General features: G+C 42.6%; 1 protein-coding gene across 1 annotated transcript in view; it reads right to left on the bottom strand.

Annotated features, from left to right (window-relative positions):
• The window catches only part of LOC128298695 (protein sidekick-1-like), a 54,383-nt gene that overhangs the window by 23,870 nt on the left and 11,362 nt on the right, over positions 1 to 19,151 (bottom strand). The window contains exons 2-3 of the mRNA XM_053034466.1: positions 2,485 to 2,636; positions 2,190 to 2,400 (exon numbers count right to left, since the gene is read on the bottom strand). Of these exons, the coding sequence (XP_052890426.1) occupies positions 2,190 to 2,400; positions 2,485 to 2,636 (363 nt within the window). The remainder of the gene's footprint in view (positions 1 to 2,189; positions 2,401 to 2,484; positions 2,637 to 19,151) is intronic.

Here is a 19,151-nt window from a genome sequence, read left to right as displayed (position 1 = left end):
CTCTCGGAGTGCTTTCGGGTGCGCACTAAGGAAAAGGTCACATTTACCAGCGGGGTTGTATACATCACATTACGCTTGATCCAATTCGATTCTGGGGATCCGCCCGGTCTCTGCGATCCTTCGGGGTTGGCCGTGATTGTACCGAGATCAATGTAATTGCCGGTTCGTGCCAAGGTCAACCAATTAAACCCATCCCCCAACGGTTGAACATTGTCAACGGCTTTGCAGTGGAAAGCCATCCGCTTGAGCTTGTCTATGGCGAAAGCTTAGTAAACGTGTGCCCCTCTTTATGCATTTAAACGGTACCTTATTCATGGGCCGTTGTTATTGATCGCATGTCGCACAAATGGCGATTGTATGCAAAAAAGGTCCCGATTCCCAGACACTCGCTCCATTCGAAGGTGACGCTCGCATTAAAGAGAGCAGGTCAATTCAACACCTGCCTGGATGGCTGGGCAAAAAAGGAGACTAAAAAAAGAACGCATGGCTGTTGCTACCCTTCGCATCCAAATCCGACAAGAAATTGGTATTCATGCCGATACGCGCAAAGTTCGACGGACCTGTGTCGACGGGCACTGGTCTAAACATCAACATTCATCCGTCGTTCGAGCGGGCCGGTGTGACGTTACTACACTCTTCATGTACTTATGCAAACGATTTGCACGTTCAACGATTCCGTGCGAAAGCTTCTCCGACGTTCGAACACTCTTACAACGCTGGACGCAAATAGCAGCCCGGAACCGAGACAACACTTCATGGCTAATTATTCGTTGTAGACCTGCAAATTGTACGCCGTTCTTAGCCTACCAAAGTGCCCCCCATTAAACGGGTGGTACGTGCCATTACCAATAGTTGCAGATGTAAAACACACAACGGCTCGTCTGTGCATTATTGATTCAACAATCGCATCAAGCGTTCGAAGTACGGGTACGGCAAGCGTCCAACGCGCTGCAACCGTTGATTGATTTTCAATTGATTGGTAAAGAGTTGTTTTCATAAACCATTTCCATTCTAACGGACAATCACACAACCGTATCGGACAAGACGGTATATTTCACTTCAGCTTAATTGTGCTACCGTTCCTGGAAGACATACATTAAATCGGTGCCCTCTACACATTTTAAATGAACAATCGGTGTTTTGATATGTTTTGTTTCAGGGCAAAAGAGGGTAAATAGAATCATCCAGCGTTCCAGGCAGGTTCCGAACGAGTACGAAACAAGCATTCGAACAGATGTTCCAAGACCCGGCTAGAAAACAGCTTAAAGTCGTTAGTGCATCGGCATGGTGTCGGTTTGGGTACCAATGTACCAAACGTCACCCAGCAAGTGGGTAATTGTTTGAGCAAAGTTCTCGCAAAAGTTATCTTAATTAAATTATCCCATTATCAACTCCGGCTCCGGCCAGTGTGTTTGGCCGCTTCGAGATGATACTAAGCCTCGTCGTCGCATATCAGCGCCACAAACCCCCGCTGGAGACTATTGAAGTGTCGGAAGCCGGAGTCGGCCTTTATCTATGCGCAATGTATACGGTCCGTGCTAGCGACGTCCTATGCAGGGTTTTGCCGAGCAGCTGGATACCACAATAAACGGGTGTACAATCCAACATGGTTAAGGCGGGTAATGCATTGGGGGTTTTGTTTAAATTATCATTCGGCATTGAGTCGAATACACTGTCACGCACATGCACACGAAGCGCTCGCCTTCCGAAGGCTTACCCATGGACAATGGCGTGCTGGATCCGGGCACAATGCGGACCACCTGGGTCGAAATCTGGCGATTCTCAGGACCACCCGTCGGGTGGCTGCGAAAAACAGTGATAGCCCGTGTAGTGTCGTGCCTGCAATAACGGACAAACCCGGTGGACGACCGGTGGTAAGTTGATGAAGTGAAAGCTGACACATAATTAAACCGATGTCCGCTTTCCTGCCTTCTCTCGTGCGTGCTGGTGAGTGCCTTGGATGGTACTTGTTTCGGAAAAGGGCAGACACACACACACACACACACACAGAGCTACATGGCGATGTTTGTGGACGCGAATTCAGATGCGAATCTCAATGAATGGATGCCCAGTGGACGGCATTCTTCAGCCATTTAAGTAAAAGGCAACCGCCTATGGTGGTGAGCGCAGCATGGAGGTGGCCGGTGCAAGTGAGACAACACGCGAGACACGGGATATAATGTACTTACCCACTACGTTCAGTCGGAAGGCTTGGGAAATTTTTGGCTCCGTCGATACCTGACACTCGTAGGTGCCGGAATCCCGGGGCTGCGGTGAGGTGATGCGCAACGTCCACTCGTCGCTGCCCTCGGTGTGAAGCGACTGGAAGCGCTGGTCGTTGGTGTAGGTGAGAATGCCCACGGTGAGGATATGTAAGTCACGTTTCCGTATCCAGGACACCTGCGGAGAAACGGCATCCGGCGCGTTAGCCAGGGGCGTGGTGGATCGTTTGGTGACTGGCACGACGGGTGCCCAAACACTTACCGCTCGGTCGCCCAGATTCCGGACTCTGCAGTGCAGTAATGCGGATTGACCCACGGTGGCGGTAACCTCCCGCTTTGTGCTATTGTCGAAGTAAGGCTGCGCAAAGGGTTGCTCCCAGTAGGATTGCACTTCGCCACTGATGATGTTAAGCACTGGAACGAACGGAAACACGGAAAGTGGTCAGAAATGGACACGTGGGCTTACGTTAGCACAACGCCATGGTAAAGAGGATATGACAATTTGGGGCGAGATAATTAGCTAATATCCATTAGAGATTTGTGTCGCTAAGCGTGTGCATGATACCAGCAACAGAATGTTGTCTCGGTAATGAAGCGTTGTTGTTTTTTTCCTTTCTATTAAAATGACAACTTTTGTAATGTATGCTCCATACAGACGGGTTTCTGCCGTCTAATGCAGTCAGCTTCGTTTTACTTCCATTGCAATATGATGATTTCGTGAATGACCATGCGTCTCCATCAAGTTGCGTGAATGACCAGGCGTCTCCATCAAGTTGCGTGAATGACCAGGCGTCTCCATCAAGTTGCGTGAATGACCAGGCGTCTCCATCGAAGTGCTCCAATCGGGAGAAAAGATTGGTTTTATCAGTACGCATGTAATTTGATGATAAATCGAAAGAAAGAAGCTTCGCTAATCGCTTGATTCCTTGTGCACACATATCCGTCTTCACTGCATCATCAATCACACAGTACGGACTTTTGGTGCAGCTGTTTGAGATCGCATTAACTTCCCAATCGCTTCCACTTCACGTCCTGCAGATAGTAAGCGGGTTCTTTACGCTCTCTATTGTAAACAGAATTTCCAGCACAAGCTTGAAACGAGAAAAAAAGAACCCATTTTCCTTCGGATGGTTTCCTTTCTGACATTCACATACGTGGATCAGATTGCATCTTTGAAGCACGTGATTGCACTCCACAATGGCACGGTCTTTCAATCACACTCCATCGGTGAGCTGGACGGAATGCACAGAATGGCAGAGAGACTGCACCATCTTCTTTTCCTAATGCACCACACATGCTGCAATGCTGCAGGCCAGTGTGCGTTTATGTGCCTTCCCCATCGGCTATGTGCTACGTCAAAGTCACGTGGATTGCAACGGCACACACACACGCACACAGACACAGACATACGCAAAGAACGGATATGGAACATGCATGTGTCGATGAAATTCACCTCACCCCAAAACCACGAACACAGTGCCAATCGGCATCCATGATTGATGAAATGACGAAGAAAATGCATAGATCGTTATGCTGCGGGAAAATCAGTCGAGTCAATAATCGCCATCCTGTCAGCCTGCATTATCGGTTGGAGCGTGTGCGGGAAAACCCGGGACTCGGGACATTGGGAGTTTTCCGGCATTGTGACAATGCGGCCGAAATGGTTACAGGTTGAGGTTAGAATTGATGATCCGTTTGATTGCGTCCGCTTCCGGATGGGATTCCGGCCGGGTGTGCCGGGGGGGGGGAATACCCGTTGCTCAATTGACGTTGTGGCATTGTATTTGATGAAATTACACAGCGTTGTGGCACCACCCCGGCCGGGGGGAGGTTTTCCTTCTATTGTGGAGCGTTTAATGTATGGGCGGTTGTGGCCAATTGTGGTCCAAAATCAAAAACGGGCACGAGTAAAGCACGACATATCGCTGCAGTGATCAGGCACCGGTCGGGTTAACGATGTGTTATGTGAAAAGGGCAAATCATAAAGCATAGTTAATTTTTACATGGCCGGTTTGGCCATAAAAAAATATGTTTTTATTAACTAAAACTTAAAACTAAGTCTTAACACTATTGAGTTCCTAATTGGAACTGCTCTGCTCGGCTGTCTAACTAGAACTTCTTCGTCTGAATGCTCAACTGGAACTATGTTGCCTTTGCTTTGTTTTGCGTGGATGCCGGTTGATCTTGGGAACGGATGTTTATGTTGAATGCGCGTTGTCAGCTCTCTTGGTGTCAACGCGATTATGCTCTTTGTTCGATGTAACGCTGCACGGGAATTTGTTTACGCTGCGGCGCAATCTGTTTACGAAACGCGATCTGTTTATGAAGTGCGATCATGGCTGTAGGAATATACGTTGCGCTATGTTTTATGCTGAGTATGCATTATGCTGCCTTTGTGTTGAATATGTGTTGTGCTGACTGTTGTGCTAACTCCTCCCCTCTTAATTACTTTGTCCTCAAAGTTTGTGCATCGCGTGAAAACTCAATGGTATTTCTTTATGCAGGTTTTTATCTGTGAGACTTCTTGTGCCTGGTATTTGAACTTCTATTTTTTGTTTACGACATTTAAGAAGCACGTACAATATGCCAATGCCAGTTACAATTACGATCGTTGTTGTTCCTATCGATCCGAATAAATGCAATTTGAATTCCAGCGACTCATTTTGTAGATTAATGGTTTGCAATATTCTGCGGTTTTCTAATGTAATGTTGTTCAAGAACTCTGTAGGTGGATTATCTTCAAGGCTGGTCTCGTTGACTATCAATCCCAATGTTGAATGATGAGATCTTCTAGGGATGATGACTTCTGTATTGGAAAATATCTCGTCATTAATTTTTATACTGCAATTCTCGAACTGTATTATAAATGAACCATTTAAAGATTGCTTTGAGTTGCTGCAGTTTGATGTAATTTCAGCCCATGCATTATTGATCAGAATATTTGCATCATTTATCTGTGTGATCAATTTAGCTGAATATACTTTTTCATATTGGCATTCGGAATTTTCTCCTTGCATAAGTTGGTATACACATTGCGTAGGATGTTGAAGGTTGCTTCCTTCACATAGATAATGAATACTTTCTTCTTGGCATGGTTTAATGACTTCGAATACGTGTGTTTCGTTTCTTATGATGAAGTTCTGTTTTAACATTATTCGTTTCCCATTTTTTACTATTGGTTCAATGAAATCATACTCGTAGATTTGTGAGGATATTCTTGGGAATTTTAGCATATACAGAACATGTGTCGTATTCATCATGAATTGCGCTACTGATTGAGCAAGAAGTTCTTCTGCTGTATTATAATCAAAACCGTTCTTCTTCAGGAATTCGTTAATCGTTTGTAAGTCTTCGGTGGACAATAATTTGCTGTTCGGTATTCCGTGTTTGGCTGATATAATGGCTTCTTCGATAGTTTCAATCTGGTCTTGCAAAATATCCAAATTAGATAGTATTATTAGCTGTCTTGTTTCTGTTGCATATGTTTCATATCGTTTGGCTTCGTTTGTTAGCACTTTGTTAGCAATATCGGTTACTTCTCGTAGTCTTCCATTCAAAGCTTCGTTAATCATTACTTGGTGATTGTTTTCTTCGATGAGAGAGTTCAGCGTACTGTTGATTATTTCAAGATCATCGGCATCAGGGTTGCCTGCTATCCATTTCCAAACTTTCCCTATAGTGTTCCATCTTTTTTGTCTCTTAAATGGTTTTACCTTCTTGAATGTTTCTTGTAACTTCATAGCTTTAATCTGAATTAACTTTTCTAAAGATTCTGTATGTACTTCTGTGGGTATTAATTCAATGGTTTCTTCAATCATGTTACTTATATCTATCAAGTTTATCGGGTGGATTACTCTTACGTATCCCATTCGTATTTTGGCTTCTCCTAATGGTATAATCGCTAAAGGATTGTTTGATACATCGTGTATGTAGATCCTTGCCATTACGTTGCTTAATAATATAAAAATGTATCTGAAACGATATAGATTAATACATGATTAATTATTTGTTTTTCTTAAGTTCACTTTATGAATTTTTCGATCGTTAATATCGATTACGTAGGTAGGATGATTTTCCTTGATTCTGATTATCTCAAATCTCCTAGCTCTTTTGTTATTTGTTTTAGTTTTTTCATAAGCCATTTCATTCGGCATATAATCTTGATATTTTTCTTCTTTAATCTTCTCTTGTTGCTTTTCATATATTTCGGCAATCATTTTATCATTTTCGTTTCTTTGTTTAGTTCGTTCTTCGAAACTCATATCTTCATTATTCTCTCCTGTATATATATTTTTCGGCGTATTCTTAATCACACTATGTATTGAATTATTATACTTATACGTTGCCTCTTGTATCAATGTCTGCACACTTATATCTGGTTTCGTTGCTTTAATACATCTTGCTAATTCTCGAATTGTAGAGTGAGCTCTTTCCACTTGTCCGTTCGTTTCTGACCGATTTACTGGTGTTTTAAAAATTTTAATTCCTAGATTTAATATTGTTTGTTCAACTATATTTGAAACAAATGAACTTTCATTATCCATTACAATGGTGGCGGGTATATCCCAATTATACAACAATTGTATTAAAACTTCCTTTATGTCTGCTATTGACTTTGATTTTATTGGCCTCATTTTCAAGTATTTTGAAAATTTGTCTAATGAAGAAATAAACAGAAAACTTGCATTATAAGCAAAAATATCAATATGAATTATTTCTCCTGGATACGTGGGTATTGGTGTTTTAACAGCAATAAACTTTTGAGGTTTCCTATCATATTTTTCTGTTTTACAAATTTCGCAATTTTTAACATACGACTCTGTTAATTTTCTCATTGTAGGAAAATAAAACTTTTTAATAAGTTGTAATGAATTTTCTTTTGCATTTCTATGAGCAAAATTGTGAATATTTTTTATTTCTTCTAATTGTCTTTCTTCTCCTGTTAGATCTTGTAATTGTACTTGAGAGTATCGGCATTTCATTGTTTTTGGATTGAATAATTTTTTATACACTTCTTGAATACGATTCATAGTTACTTCATCGGTTAGTATACCGTTAATGATGTTAGGATTTAGGAATCTTTTTAGTTTGTCTGTTAAGAATTCATTAGTGAAATCTGATTCGTAGAAAATATGTCTTTTAAATTTTGGGAACGGTGTGATTAGTTCATACGATGAATTGTTAGATATTTTGAAAATTAATTGATTACGATAAACGTTAATAGGGGCTTCAGTAGATAGTATGTATGTACTGTCATCATCATCAGCGGAATGCTGTGTTGGTGTTAGCGAGTTAATTTGGATTCTAGATAATGCATCTGCTACGATGTTAGTTTTTCCAGGTTTGTAGCGTAGTTCATAATTATGTTCCTCTATGAACGCTTTCCATCGTTTAAGTTTTGCATTGTTATTCCTTGGCGACATTGCGTATGTTAGGGGTTGATGATCGGTTAGTATTATTATTTTTGCACCATAGATGTAATTTCGTAGGGAATGTAAAGCCCAAACTATAGCAAGCATTTCTTTTTCATTAGTAGCATAGTTTTCTTCGGTTTTTGATAAAGTTCTGGATATAAATGTTATTGGTTTTTCAACATCATTGAATTTCTGTGACAGGACAGCTCCGAGTGCTTTGTCGGATGCGTCTGTAGTCAAAATAAAATCTTGATTGAAATCGGGGTAAGCTAAAACGTCTTCAGATGATAAAATTTCTTTAAGAGTTCTGAAAGCTGATTTTGCGTCTTCATCAAATTTTATCGGAAAATTTTTCGATTGATTTTTTGTTATTTTGCAGTGGCCTTGGCCATCCTCCCCTCTTAGGAGTTTTGTTAGAGGTTTTGCTAAGGCTGCGTAATTTTTAACAAATCTTCTATAATAACCGGAAAGTCCTAAAAATGCTCGAAGTTCTCGGATAGTTTTAGGTTCGGGGTATTTTTGGATACTTTCAATTTTTTTCTCATTTGGTTTTAATCCATGTTCAGAAACAATGAATCCTAAGAATTCAACTTCTGTTTTCAAAAATTCAGATTTATCAGGTTGTATTTTAAAATTGGCTTCACGTAACGTGTTCAAAACAGTTTCTAAATTTTTCATATGTTCATCAAATGTTTTTCCAAAAACTATTATATCGTCAATGTACACATGACAAATTTTTCCAATATGTTCTCTAAGAACATCATCCATGACCCTCTGAAAAATTGAAGGTGCGTTTTTTAGACCAAAAGGTAGTCTTAAAAATTCATATTTTCCATTATTTATTGAGAAAGCGGTTTTTTCTATATCTTTTTCTGTTAAACGAATCTGGTGAAATCCAGATGCTAGATCAAGTGTTGTATAATATTTATTGTTACCTAGATTGGCAAGAACTGTCGAAGTGTCAGGGATAGGGTACCTATCGCTCTTTGTTTTAAGATTCAGTTTCCTATAATCGATCACAAGTCGATATTTTTTTTCGTTAGATGCATCAGCTTTTTTGGGTACTATCCAGACAGGTGAATTATATGGTGATCTGGATGGTTGAATTATGCCATTATCTAATAGTTTTTTAATTTGTTTTTCCACTTCATGTTTAAGAGACAAGGGGTATGGGTACGACTTACAGTAGACAGGTTCGTCGTCATTCGTTGATATAGTTGCTTCGATTTTTGTTGTAAATGGCAACTTCTCGTCAGGTGGCTGAAATAAATCTTGAAACTTGTTGAGAAATGAATGTAATTTTTCTTTTTCTTTACAGTTGAGATGTGTATCTCTTATTTCAATCCTATTAACTTCTTGTAATGGGTAAAGAGAAAGAGGTATTATGTTGTCGTTAATTATCAGATTATCTCTGTTAGTATCGATGAGTGCTCCAATTTCTTTGATGGTGTCATAGCCAACTATGGCATCAAATGTTTTTAATTCCTGTAGATGATAAAATTTGGCATTTACATCGGAATAAGGGGCAAATATTTTCGCTTGTGAATATTTGGTGATAAGTAAATCTCCTCCTACTGATGAAACAAAAAATGGTTTAGTTACTTCGTGTGAAATTTTCGCATGTTTTGGGTTAATGAAATTTTTATTGGATCCTGTATCAATTAGTATTCTTATTTGTTGTCCTGCTTTACCATTGTATATAAAATATGGCAAAGCTGATTTCATTCTAAAAAATTAAGTTCGGCTTCGTGAGTTCCGTTGGATTTTTCTTGTTTTTCTATAGTTTTCAAATATCTTTCGTATGATTCGTCGTTGTCATGGGTAGTATTTGTTTCCATGTTGAAAAATCTTTGTCTTTTAAGTGGTCGAACATTACCGGAATTTTGCGGTCGGTTAGAATAATTCACTTGTTGCGATCTGATTGATGGATCGACTTCCATTGGCTCTGGCTTATTCGGTTGGAATGGATTTCTGTTTTGTTGATTCCAAACAGGACGCGAGAAAAATTGTTGTCTCGGTTGATTATTCCAAGCGGGACGCGGTAAAAATTGTGGTCTCGGTTGATACGAGTTTCCAAATTGTGGTCGAAATTTATGTGTCATCATTGGTCGTTGCCAATTGTTATGTGCTCTTGGTGGCAAAGGTGGAGCTGGTAATGGTATCAAATTTCGCGGTGCTGTGGGAGTATTGACCAATCTTGGTTTAGTCCACATTTTACGACATTCTACATTTTGGAATGAGATGCAGTAACTATAAGCTGCTGCTAAAGATGTTGGTTCATAATTTCTTATAAACTTGTGCACATCTCCATCAAGACCTCTGATGAAGGAATCTATTGCCTTTTTATTGTATGTTTCTATCAGAGCTTTTGAAGCTTCTGGATGTACAAATCTTTCATCTGTTTTTATTTGGTTTGCAATCAACGAGAGAAGTCTGTTCACTTCATCATAGAATATCTCTAAAGATCGTCCTCTTTGTTGGACGCTCATCAATTGAAAATCTAGTGTCTCTAGATCTCTCTTTTCTCCATAGTATGTAATCAATGTTCGTTTAATCATGTTCCAATTAATTCCGACATTTGATGCGACTAACGCATCGTTGGCTTCGCCTCTTATTTTTCGACGAACGAATTTGCAAATCATATGGAACTTGTTCTGTTGTTCCACTGTATGGATAGGTGTTGTTTGATACAATTTTATCAAACCATCTACATCATTGATCCAACTATTTAATTCACTTGGATCACCACAAAAAACAGGGAGATCTTTTACGACTCCTGGAATCTTTTCAAAAGATTCTGGATTCACTGCACTACCATCTTGCTTGATAAAAAAGAGTGGCGGGTCTTTAAAATCATCCGTCACATTGTTTTCACTTAGGCGTGCCTCTAGGGCTGCGATTCTGCTAGTTAAAACTTCCATTTCGATATTGGAATTTTCCGATTCACTTTTTTCTAACTTGGACTTTTTCTTTTTACGTTCTGCCGATTCTATTCTGGCGGAAAACCGATGTAGGGATGTCATTAAATCCTCCAGTTTGATATTTTTTTTCACAATATCGGAGTTATAAATCGAATACCGAATTAAACTTTTTCACGAATTAATTTCACTCACTTTTAAACGAAATAATTTTTGTGTTTTTCTCACCTTTATAGCTTTTGTACTTACATTAATAGATGCATATTTCCCTCCTGTGATGGGGTTGTTTTATCTTCACCTCCTCTTACGGGGCTGGTTTGTCTTCACCTCCTCTTACGGGGTTGATTTCTTCACCTCCTCTTACGGGGTTGATTTCTTCACCTCCTCTTACGGGGCTGATTTCTTCGTTCTGACCTCCAGAGATTTCCAGTGACTCCTTCCTTCTCGGTGTGTTGGTGTGATCCTTTTCCTCCGGGAACGAGTTGTTAGCTGCTTCCGGCTACTCGGGCACCTGTGCACACGGCTGCAATTTGCGATCGGGAAAGATGTTGTCGCGACGCGGTGTGATTAACACTCTAACGTGATCACTACTCGGTACTTGCGACACTGTGTTTTACACTCTCACATGAAAACTACATGCACTGTACTATACTTCACTAGAGGTCGTCCCTATTCGGGCGCCAGTTAATTTTTACATGGCCGGTTTGGCCATAAAAAAATATGTTTTTATTAACTAAAACTTAAAACTAAGTCTTAACACTATTGAGTTCCTAATTGGAACTGCTCTGCTCGGCTGTCTAACTAGAACTTCTTCGTCTGAATGCTCAACTGGAACTATGTTGCCTTTGCTTTGTTTTGCGTGGATGCCGGTTGATCTTGGGAACGGATGTTTATGTTGAATGCGCGTTGTCAGCTCTCTTGGTGTCAACGCGATTATGCTCTTTGTTCGATGTAACGCTGCACGGGAATTTGTTTACGCTGCGGCGCAATCTGTTTACGAAACGCGATCTGTTTATGAAGTGCGATCATGGCTGTAGGAATATACGTTGCGCTATGTTTTATGCTGAGTATGCATTATGCTGCCTTTGTGTTGAATATGTGTTGTGCTGACTGTTGTGCTAACTGCATAAAACCGACCATCATCGTGCTTTTCCTGTTGAACTCAAACAGCACCGTTCGTTGACCTTACAAGGTATGGGCCCAATGGGGTGAGTGTTCCCGAAAAATTGGAGCACCCAACTTGCCATTCACAAATGGCGGGGGGGTCCTTACAGGATTTCTGACGCCCTTCCCGCGCCGGTACGTGCCTGCACTCGCCCGAATTCGCGACCGCTTGGTTTAATGGCTCAATAATAAAGCATTAAAAAGGTGATTTATTATGTTTTCGTTCTCGTGCCGGGAACGGCACGAGTTGATTGTTGCCAACTGGTTCCACCCGGTGGGCTTGGAATAGTGGCTCACCGGAAAGGGTATTATTTTCCCGTTAGGGTCTCCCCTCTAGCAGTTTTTGAACCACCGTCAACTGGGTCGATTTTGAGAAATCCCTTTACCGCGCACAGTGGTCGCACCCTGTAGCGATCGATCGAAGGACATAACGGTACTCGGGCTGCGTGCGGTTCCCTGTCTGTCAGGCACAATCAATACTGGCAACCACTTCAAGGTTAATTGCCCGTTGGCGAGTGTGCGATTCGGGTTGAGTGATTGTGGGCCGCTGCTTACAACGCTCGAGCACTGCCTATGACTACAGAGCGCCATTTCGCTCGTACCCAATGGAGTGGAAAATAAATCAAAACCATAAAACCGATCTTCACGTCAGCGCTGAGATGTGTCTGTTCTATAGAATGTCTATTAAATGGGCCAGAGCGATAGAGAGAGAGAGAGAGAGAGAGAGAGAGAGAGAGAGAGAGAGAGTCAATAAAGACAATCGTGTCTCGGAGCGGTGGTACGAAAAGTTGTCGAGGCAGACGAGATTCGATAACGAAGCGTTACGAACCCCTTACCGTGGGATTTACAACGTTGCCCTATCCCATCGCATCGCATTGTTGGATGTTTGTTCGGGTGGAAAATCGAGGGAAAAGTTTTATGAAAAACTTGAAGCCCGTTGAAAAATGATGATGTACGGCCAGCAGGCTAACGTTTGCCAACGGAAATCGCAACTGTTATGCCTGATTGCATGTATATGTCGCTTTTGCCAGGTGGAAAGTTCGTTCCCACCCGATGGTAGGGCTGATTTATTGGGACTGTCATTCGCCGTCATTGTCATTGTGCCATTGTGAGATGAAATTGAGTGGAAGCGGTGGAAATAAAACCAACGAGAGCAACATTGCAAAAACGGGGGGTCCAAGTAGCATTTGTGCAGGTTTCCTTTGCTGCGCAGTTGAAAACTTCACGTGCCTTTCATTTGTATGGATTCGTTCGTTACACATTCCTGCTGGAAAATGGTTTGACTTCCAGAACATGTCAAACGGCTGGAATAAGGCGTTAAGGCGAAAGGTTTCCTCCGAGTGCGATTTAGCTACATTCCGCTTATAACATTCCCGACCAAGCGCCACCTTACTTCAAGGTGGAAAGTATTGAAAAAAGAACGTTTTTATATGAAGGGTGAAACGCCTTTGAAGGTGTTTTTCAGAACCATTCCGTCAAGAAGCATACTTTAAGCAAACAGGCGTGTACTTTTGTTGTGCTGCTGATGTTGAGTAACGTTTATTTGAGGTTTCTCAATTCTAATGAAGCTCGATCGCTTTTGTTGTACCGGGGTTGGCAGCAGTGAAGGTGCACGAATGAAACAGGTTGGTGGTTTTGCGATGTTTTACGAGGCAATACAAGTTCCGCGCGGGAATGAAATGAAATTTTCATCACTTCCTAGCACCATTGTGCACAAATGTGCCTTTCTTCCGTCACGGTTCTGTGCTTTCGGTGCGGCACAGCTTGGTGAAAAGCGACTCAAATCCATTGAAAGAGTCAAAGTATCGGCGAACAGACATTTTAAAAGATGTTTAACAAACCTTCGAAGAAACTTTTCCACGCAAGAATCATTAGACGACAAAGCCTGTTTGTGTGTGTGTGTGTTTGAAAGGAAATTAAATGAACGCCCAACCTTTTCTATTTGCGCCATCGTCAATTACTATGACTAATGAGGCTCGGATTGGAACTGTACGTCTGATGATTTCGTAATGGCACAAACCTTTTGATTCAGTGCTGCAGTACAAATTGGCATGAAAGTCTGTAGCACATGTAGCGTAAAGGGGGTTCGTCTAGATCCTTGCCTTAAGGAAGGATATCTCTAATTACTCGCGTCCTTTCGCCGGTGCCAACGGCGGCTAGAACTTATCTCATTACACACTACATACGGCTGTAGTGGATGAGGGGCGCTTTGCATTCTTGCTTGCCGTAGCCCACCCCGTAGAAACCCCGGGGGCAAGTTCCTGAGCTGTCTGAGTCATTTCGTACCGAACTCCCTGGATGGGACGGAGACGATCTAAGGATGATTTAGCGGCATGTTGTGACAGTAATTCTTCATTAATTTAATAAACTCCACTCACCACAGCGCTTTGAGGCGAAATGGCAAAGCTCTTCATCACACGCGGTCTGGATGGCATGGCTGCGAAAATTTTCCCTCGTGTCGCACATCTAAAGGGGCGACGGGCATTCGGATTCAGAGACCCGAACGGTTAAGCCTTTGGAAGCATTTCATCCCATGGCAGGTGTAATGAAATTTAGCCTCCGAACGTTAAGAGACGCGTTCTGGCCCCACCGGCTGCACACAAAGGACCGGCATTCCACCGGCGTACGGTTTGAGTGTCTTGTTAGAGTCACAGTGGAATTGCTGATTTTTCACACCCTTTTGCATCAGCTTTCCCACAACCTTCACCCCCGGGGACAGTATTACGGGGGTCCTTCCTTTGTGAAAGAATACATTTCCACTGAAGTGGTTATAAAAAAGGCCACAAAAAGTGCGGACCTCTCGAGTGCTTCGTTGTCGTCATAACGATGATCGCTTTGGCTGATACGATGATGATGATGATGATGGGACGAACATTGATGAGGAGAGTAGTCTAGCATTTCGGAAGCTTCGCCAGCTGGTGAGTGCTGCAAGTCAATTTCTTGGCCAGAGTGTAACACATGCTCTCCACGGGAAATGGCCCCGACTCGTCGTAACTCACATTGCGCGGGAGTTGTTCATCATTATTTCGTTATGAATGATGATGATGATGGTGGTGCCGGTGGTGGTAAGAAAATGGGAAAATGTGACGGCGAATTTTCCACACCCGAGTCGGGACGAGACGCACACTCATCGATGGTGTACGGTATGTGCCAAAAACGCAATATCATCGTCAGTTTCTTAAGGACGACGATAGACGAAGCGACGAACGCTGCTGGGCGAAAGCTTATGGCGCTACACGGTCGTAGACCGAGTTACATCGAGATTCTTCCCCCAAGGAAGCCGAGCCGAGATCCGTCACGGTGTCCGTGATTGAGAGGCATGCTAAGGGATGATGTTTCGGTGATAAGCCATCATATTTTCACACCCACACCAATGTTTACTTATCCGTACCATGGCACATGGAAGGCTTGAAGCAACCATGCACGAATGACAGAATGTGCTTGTGGCCGGTTGTGAAATGGTTTTTTTTGTGCTGCTGTTGCCGTTGGACTACCCCAAAGCGAATGGCATTCTCATGTCAGAAGGGACGACATGTGGCTGCATGCATAGGAACGTTCGACAGGCACGGCGTCATGTGAACCGAATAATCGTTCAGAGTTTGGTGATGGATGAGCCCCAACGATGGGACGGTGGGCGTAATTTGCGATTTGGGGAAAAGTTAATTGCTTGATTGTCGTTAGGATTTAAAGCAACGCCTAACACACATTTGGCTGGGTGCGTGCGGGGGGAAAAAACGCTCCAAAACCCGCAAGAAGCGCAACAAAACGATCTCAAATGGTGACAAGCAGGAACATGTGACGGGCAAACAATAAAATGGAAACAGCTTGGGAGTTCTCTGATTGATGGTAAGATGATTGATTAGATGGTTTTTTAGAACAGCTCAGCAACCTCAGGAATTCTTCAATTTCCAATTTTCCTGCTTTAGCATTTTTATGGGAAGCCATCTGAGATGGGAATCAGTGTTAAAGTAAGTTTAAATCAATTTATGTTTCACTTGTTTTTGGAGCAAAAGTGAAGAAATTTGTACGATGAAGACGTATTCTGGATATTTGAAGAAAAGATGAACATGTACCTCATCTGTCCGAAGATGTCCTATTGTCTGACATGGCTTATACCTGAAGAACACACCATGAGAATGGGTACAGATGGCAAGGAGTTTGATGCCTCCATTCAAAAGGGCATATAACACTAATGCCGGCTGTGAAAGTTGAGGATCTTCCTGTCATCAGCCAGGAAATTGGGAAGCGTAGCGGGTTAGCTTGGGATCGGAAAGAATCCGCGAAATTGTTGATTGCGGGAGCGGTTGGGCATGGCCCGGGAGGGGGGCTTTTGTGGGAAGGTTTTACAACCTTTCACTGGAAGGTTAGATCCCTTAACACGGCATGCTGCTTTCGTGGTACGGGCCGCGGCAGTAGGTAGATCGTAAATTTCTTACCACCACAGCTCGGTGCAAAGGGTTACACCTTCGAAGAATCACAACCCAGATCATGTTCGTGCCTGTTCGCGAAGCTCGGTGGGGGAGGGATAAAGCGCATTGCGCAGGGTTGGTGGAAAAAGTGGGGAGGGAGCACACTCGTTAAAGGGTGTGAAGGATATTTACGTGGGGCGGTAAATGGTGAAGTTTTGCTCTAAGTAACGGCTGTACATTGGTGGTGTTCGCATCGGTGGCTGTAAATAGATATCGTGACGATAGGTGCTTCAGCCTGGTTTTTTGCCGCACCCGTGCTCTCGATCCGTTCCATGCGTAGGGGTAAGCTTTCTGAATGGGGATTTGTTGTATCGCTTTGCCACTAATCGAATTTGTGTCTTGCCTGTATGCGCTGTAGCAAAGATTGGCAGATAAAGGAACGCTTTACCGGGCGAACCGGAAACAGGATTAACTTTAGCAGTGGATACGTCTCCGTCTTATTTCGTGTACCGTGCGTTCCGATCGAAGCTGTTGCTATTAAATATTGATCTTTTAGGCCCTCTGATTGGTAAATGCTGTGTTGTGTGTGTATTTTTTTTTCATCTGCCAGTACGTAAATTGTAAGCAAATTCCGACCACTTGCGTCACACGATCGTTTGAATAGAATGTTTTAGCTGCCATTCGTCCAAAAATCTGCCACCGGTCCCCCGAGAGTCATGGGGCATGGAGCTTGTTTTTTTTGTGTCGCTCCGCAAAGCTTTTTATCGATTAATAATGTTGCACGAAATTAAAACCGGAACAACGTTTATGGCCGATTACACAGGGACCGTGTTACGGGCCGGAATCCGGTGAGCAAATATAATTCATCGTCCAATAAATCCCTTTGGTGTCGTTCCGTACAGCAAAGTATCCCGCTGGGAAAATGTGAACACTAGTGAGAAATGATGTGTTTTTTTGGTGTGTGTGGTTTGGTTTGGTTCACTCTGTTTGTCTTTCAACCGTTCCGTTTCATTCATCACTCGTGGCAAAGTGGAATATTTTTTTTTTCGTTCCACCAGTTGTTTCGTTCCCAATTCCCCAGTGATGGCATGTTTCAATAAATCTGTCAGTATGGGGAGAAACGCAGAAAAAAAAGCTTGAGGAGCTTTCACGGGATTTACTGCGAAAGCACACTGACAGTTCAAAAGAAACGAAGCAAAAAAAAAACCACCACAAAAACGGAAACAAACAAAAACCAATACGACAAAGCGTTCGTTTCTTTTCATCGCCGGAGTAATGAATGATGAAGATGGGAAAATCAATAAGTTATTACCGCAGACAATGAATGTGTGGGTGTGTGACACTGCCGAAAGGAAATAATCGATAGGAACGGTTGCCGTGAGCCAATTTGTAACGTCATACTTTTGCAATAGAAAATCGCGCTACATCGCGCTGTGTGGCACATAAAGCGAAACGAATTCAGGGAAAACACAACGCTGGCATCTGCCGTCGGTACTGTGGCACTGTGCGCTGGCTAGAGGACGATGCACACCGAATCTCGGTTTCTGCATACGGTGCAATATTTTTCCGTACACTCAACAAAGAAGCGGGCACATTTGTTTGCACTACTTGTTTGAATCAACAAACAGGAGCCTGGTGGCCTTTTCTCAGGCTCCTTCTCTTTCTTTCTCTGGGGAATAGCGTGCCGGTGCCCTTACCATTTAACCCAAGGATTGTTTTCCCCAACGAGAAACATACACGACCAGAACGGGAACCATTGCTTATTTGATGAGATACGGACCGTTTGGGTTGATTTTGTTCTTCACTTTTTTCGTGCTGCTTCATTCATCTTTTGCTTCTTCTTCGTGGGGGTTTTTTTTTATTGCGCCAGCCAACGGGGTAGGAAAACAAATAACCGAAAGGATTGCTTCTCCGGCAGTGCACACGCCATTCACGGTGTGATTGGAAAATGTAAAATGAAACACGGAGTTCCCACATGGGGGCGACATCAGGAGGGGGAGGGGTGGCAGGTGGACGAAACACGCAAGGGGTCGCACATCTGCGCTAGTGACCAACCGGTTTTGTTATGCTGCCCGGTTGTGAACCAAAGCATAATTATTCTCCAGAGTGTCGTAAAAATCCAGCTGCTGTCGTTGGGAGCCGTTCGCTCGTAAAAGCGGATTTCGGGTGGATTTGGTTTTCTTCATTTGGTCCCCAAAACCCCATCCGGTGAAAACCTCCGTCCATCCATCGTCGTCAGTCGGCACCTTGTTCGAATGTGGCCGGGGTGCCTCTCAGGAGGATAATAATAAGACGGTGGACAAGTTGTCGTAGGACGATTTTTCTGACCGAGGCATCGGAAACTGCGGAACACAAATGGTCACGGATGGATTGCGTTGTTTGCAGAAATGAATTTTAAAATTTTTTTTTGGTTGGTTGCTGGACGGACCGAACAGCGCGTGGATCATAAATGATTGATGAAATTGTTCCGAAACGATAAGCCACCAGCAGCGTTGGTGGGGCTTTTGTTTTACAGACGTAATGTAGCATTGGACCGAGGCCCACAAATCTTGTCCAAAGTCAGCAGGGAAATTACGATAATGCGGGATAATTTTACCACTGAGGATGATGAAAGTTTTGTCTTTTCCTATTGCCCAAGTCCAAGAATAGCTGTCCGACGCTGTCTGTAACTGTCACACTCGGTGTCATTGCGATTGGCATGGAAAGGTTTGAGTAACGTTCTTAAAATTGTGAATTTATTAGTTACCCGTGATGTTTCAATCAGCGCAGTTTGGGAAAAAATCAAATCTTTTGTTCCATAGAAATAATTTGGAGAATTAAATTAAATCAACCCAATTTTTTTGGATGTGTCAATTTGTGTTGAAGGTATCAAACAATAATATCGCCGATATATTTATTTTTACTCAAAACAATATTTTGTGCACTTTGTTACAATCCCTTTTGTGTTGCGAATATTTACGATAAGCAACAGCAGGCAACAGCACAACGATGTTTGAGTGATAAACCCAAATAAATAGGTTCACG

The sequence above is a fragment of the Anopheles moucheti genome, chromosome 2 (genome assembly GCF_943734755.1).
Source record: "Anopheles moucheti chromosome 2, idAnoMoucSN_F20_07, whole genome shotgun sequence".
In the NCBI taxonomy this organism is placed as follows: domain Eukaryota; kingdom Metazoa; phylum Arthropoda; class Insecta; order Diptera; family Culicidae; genus Anopheles; species Anopheles moucheti.
Note: the sequence above shows the minus strand (reverse complement) of the source record. Positions and strands in the feature narration are given on the sequence as shown.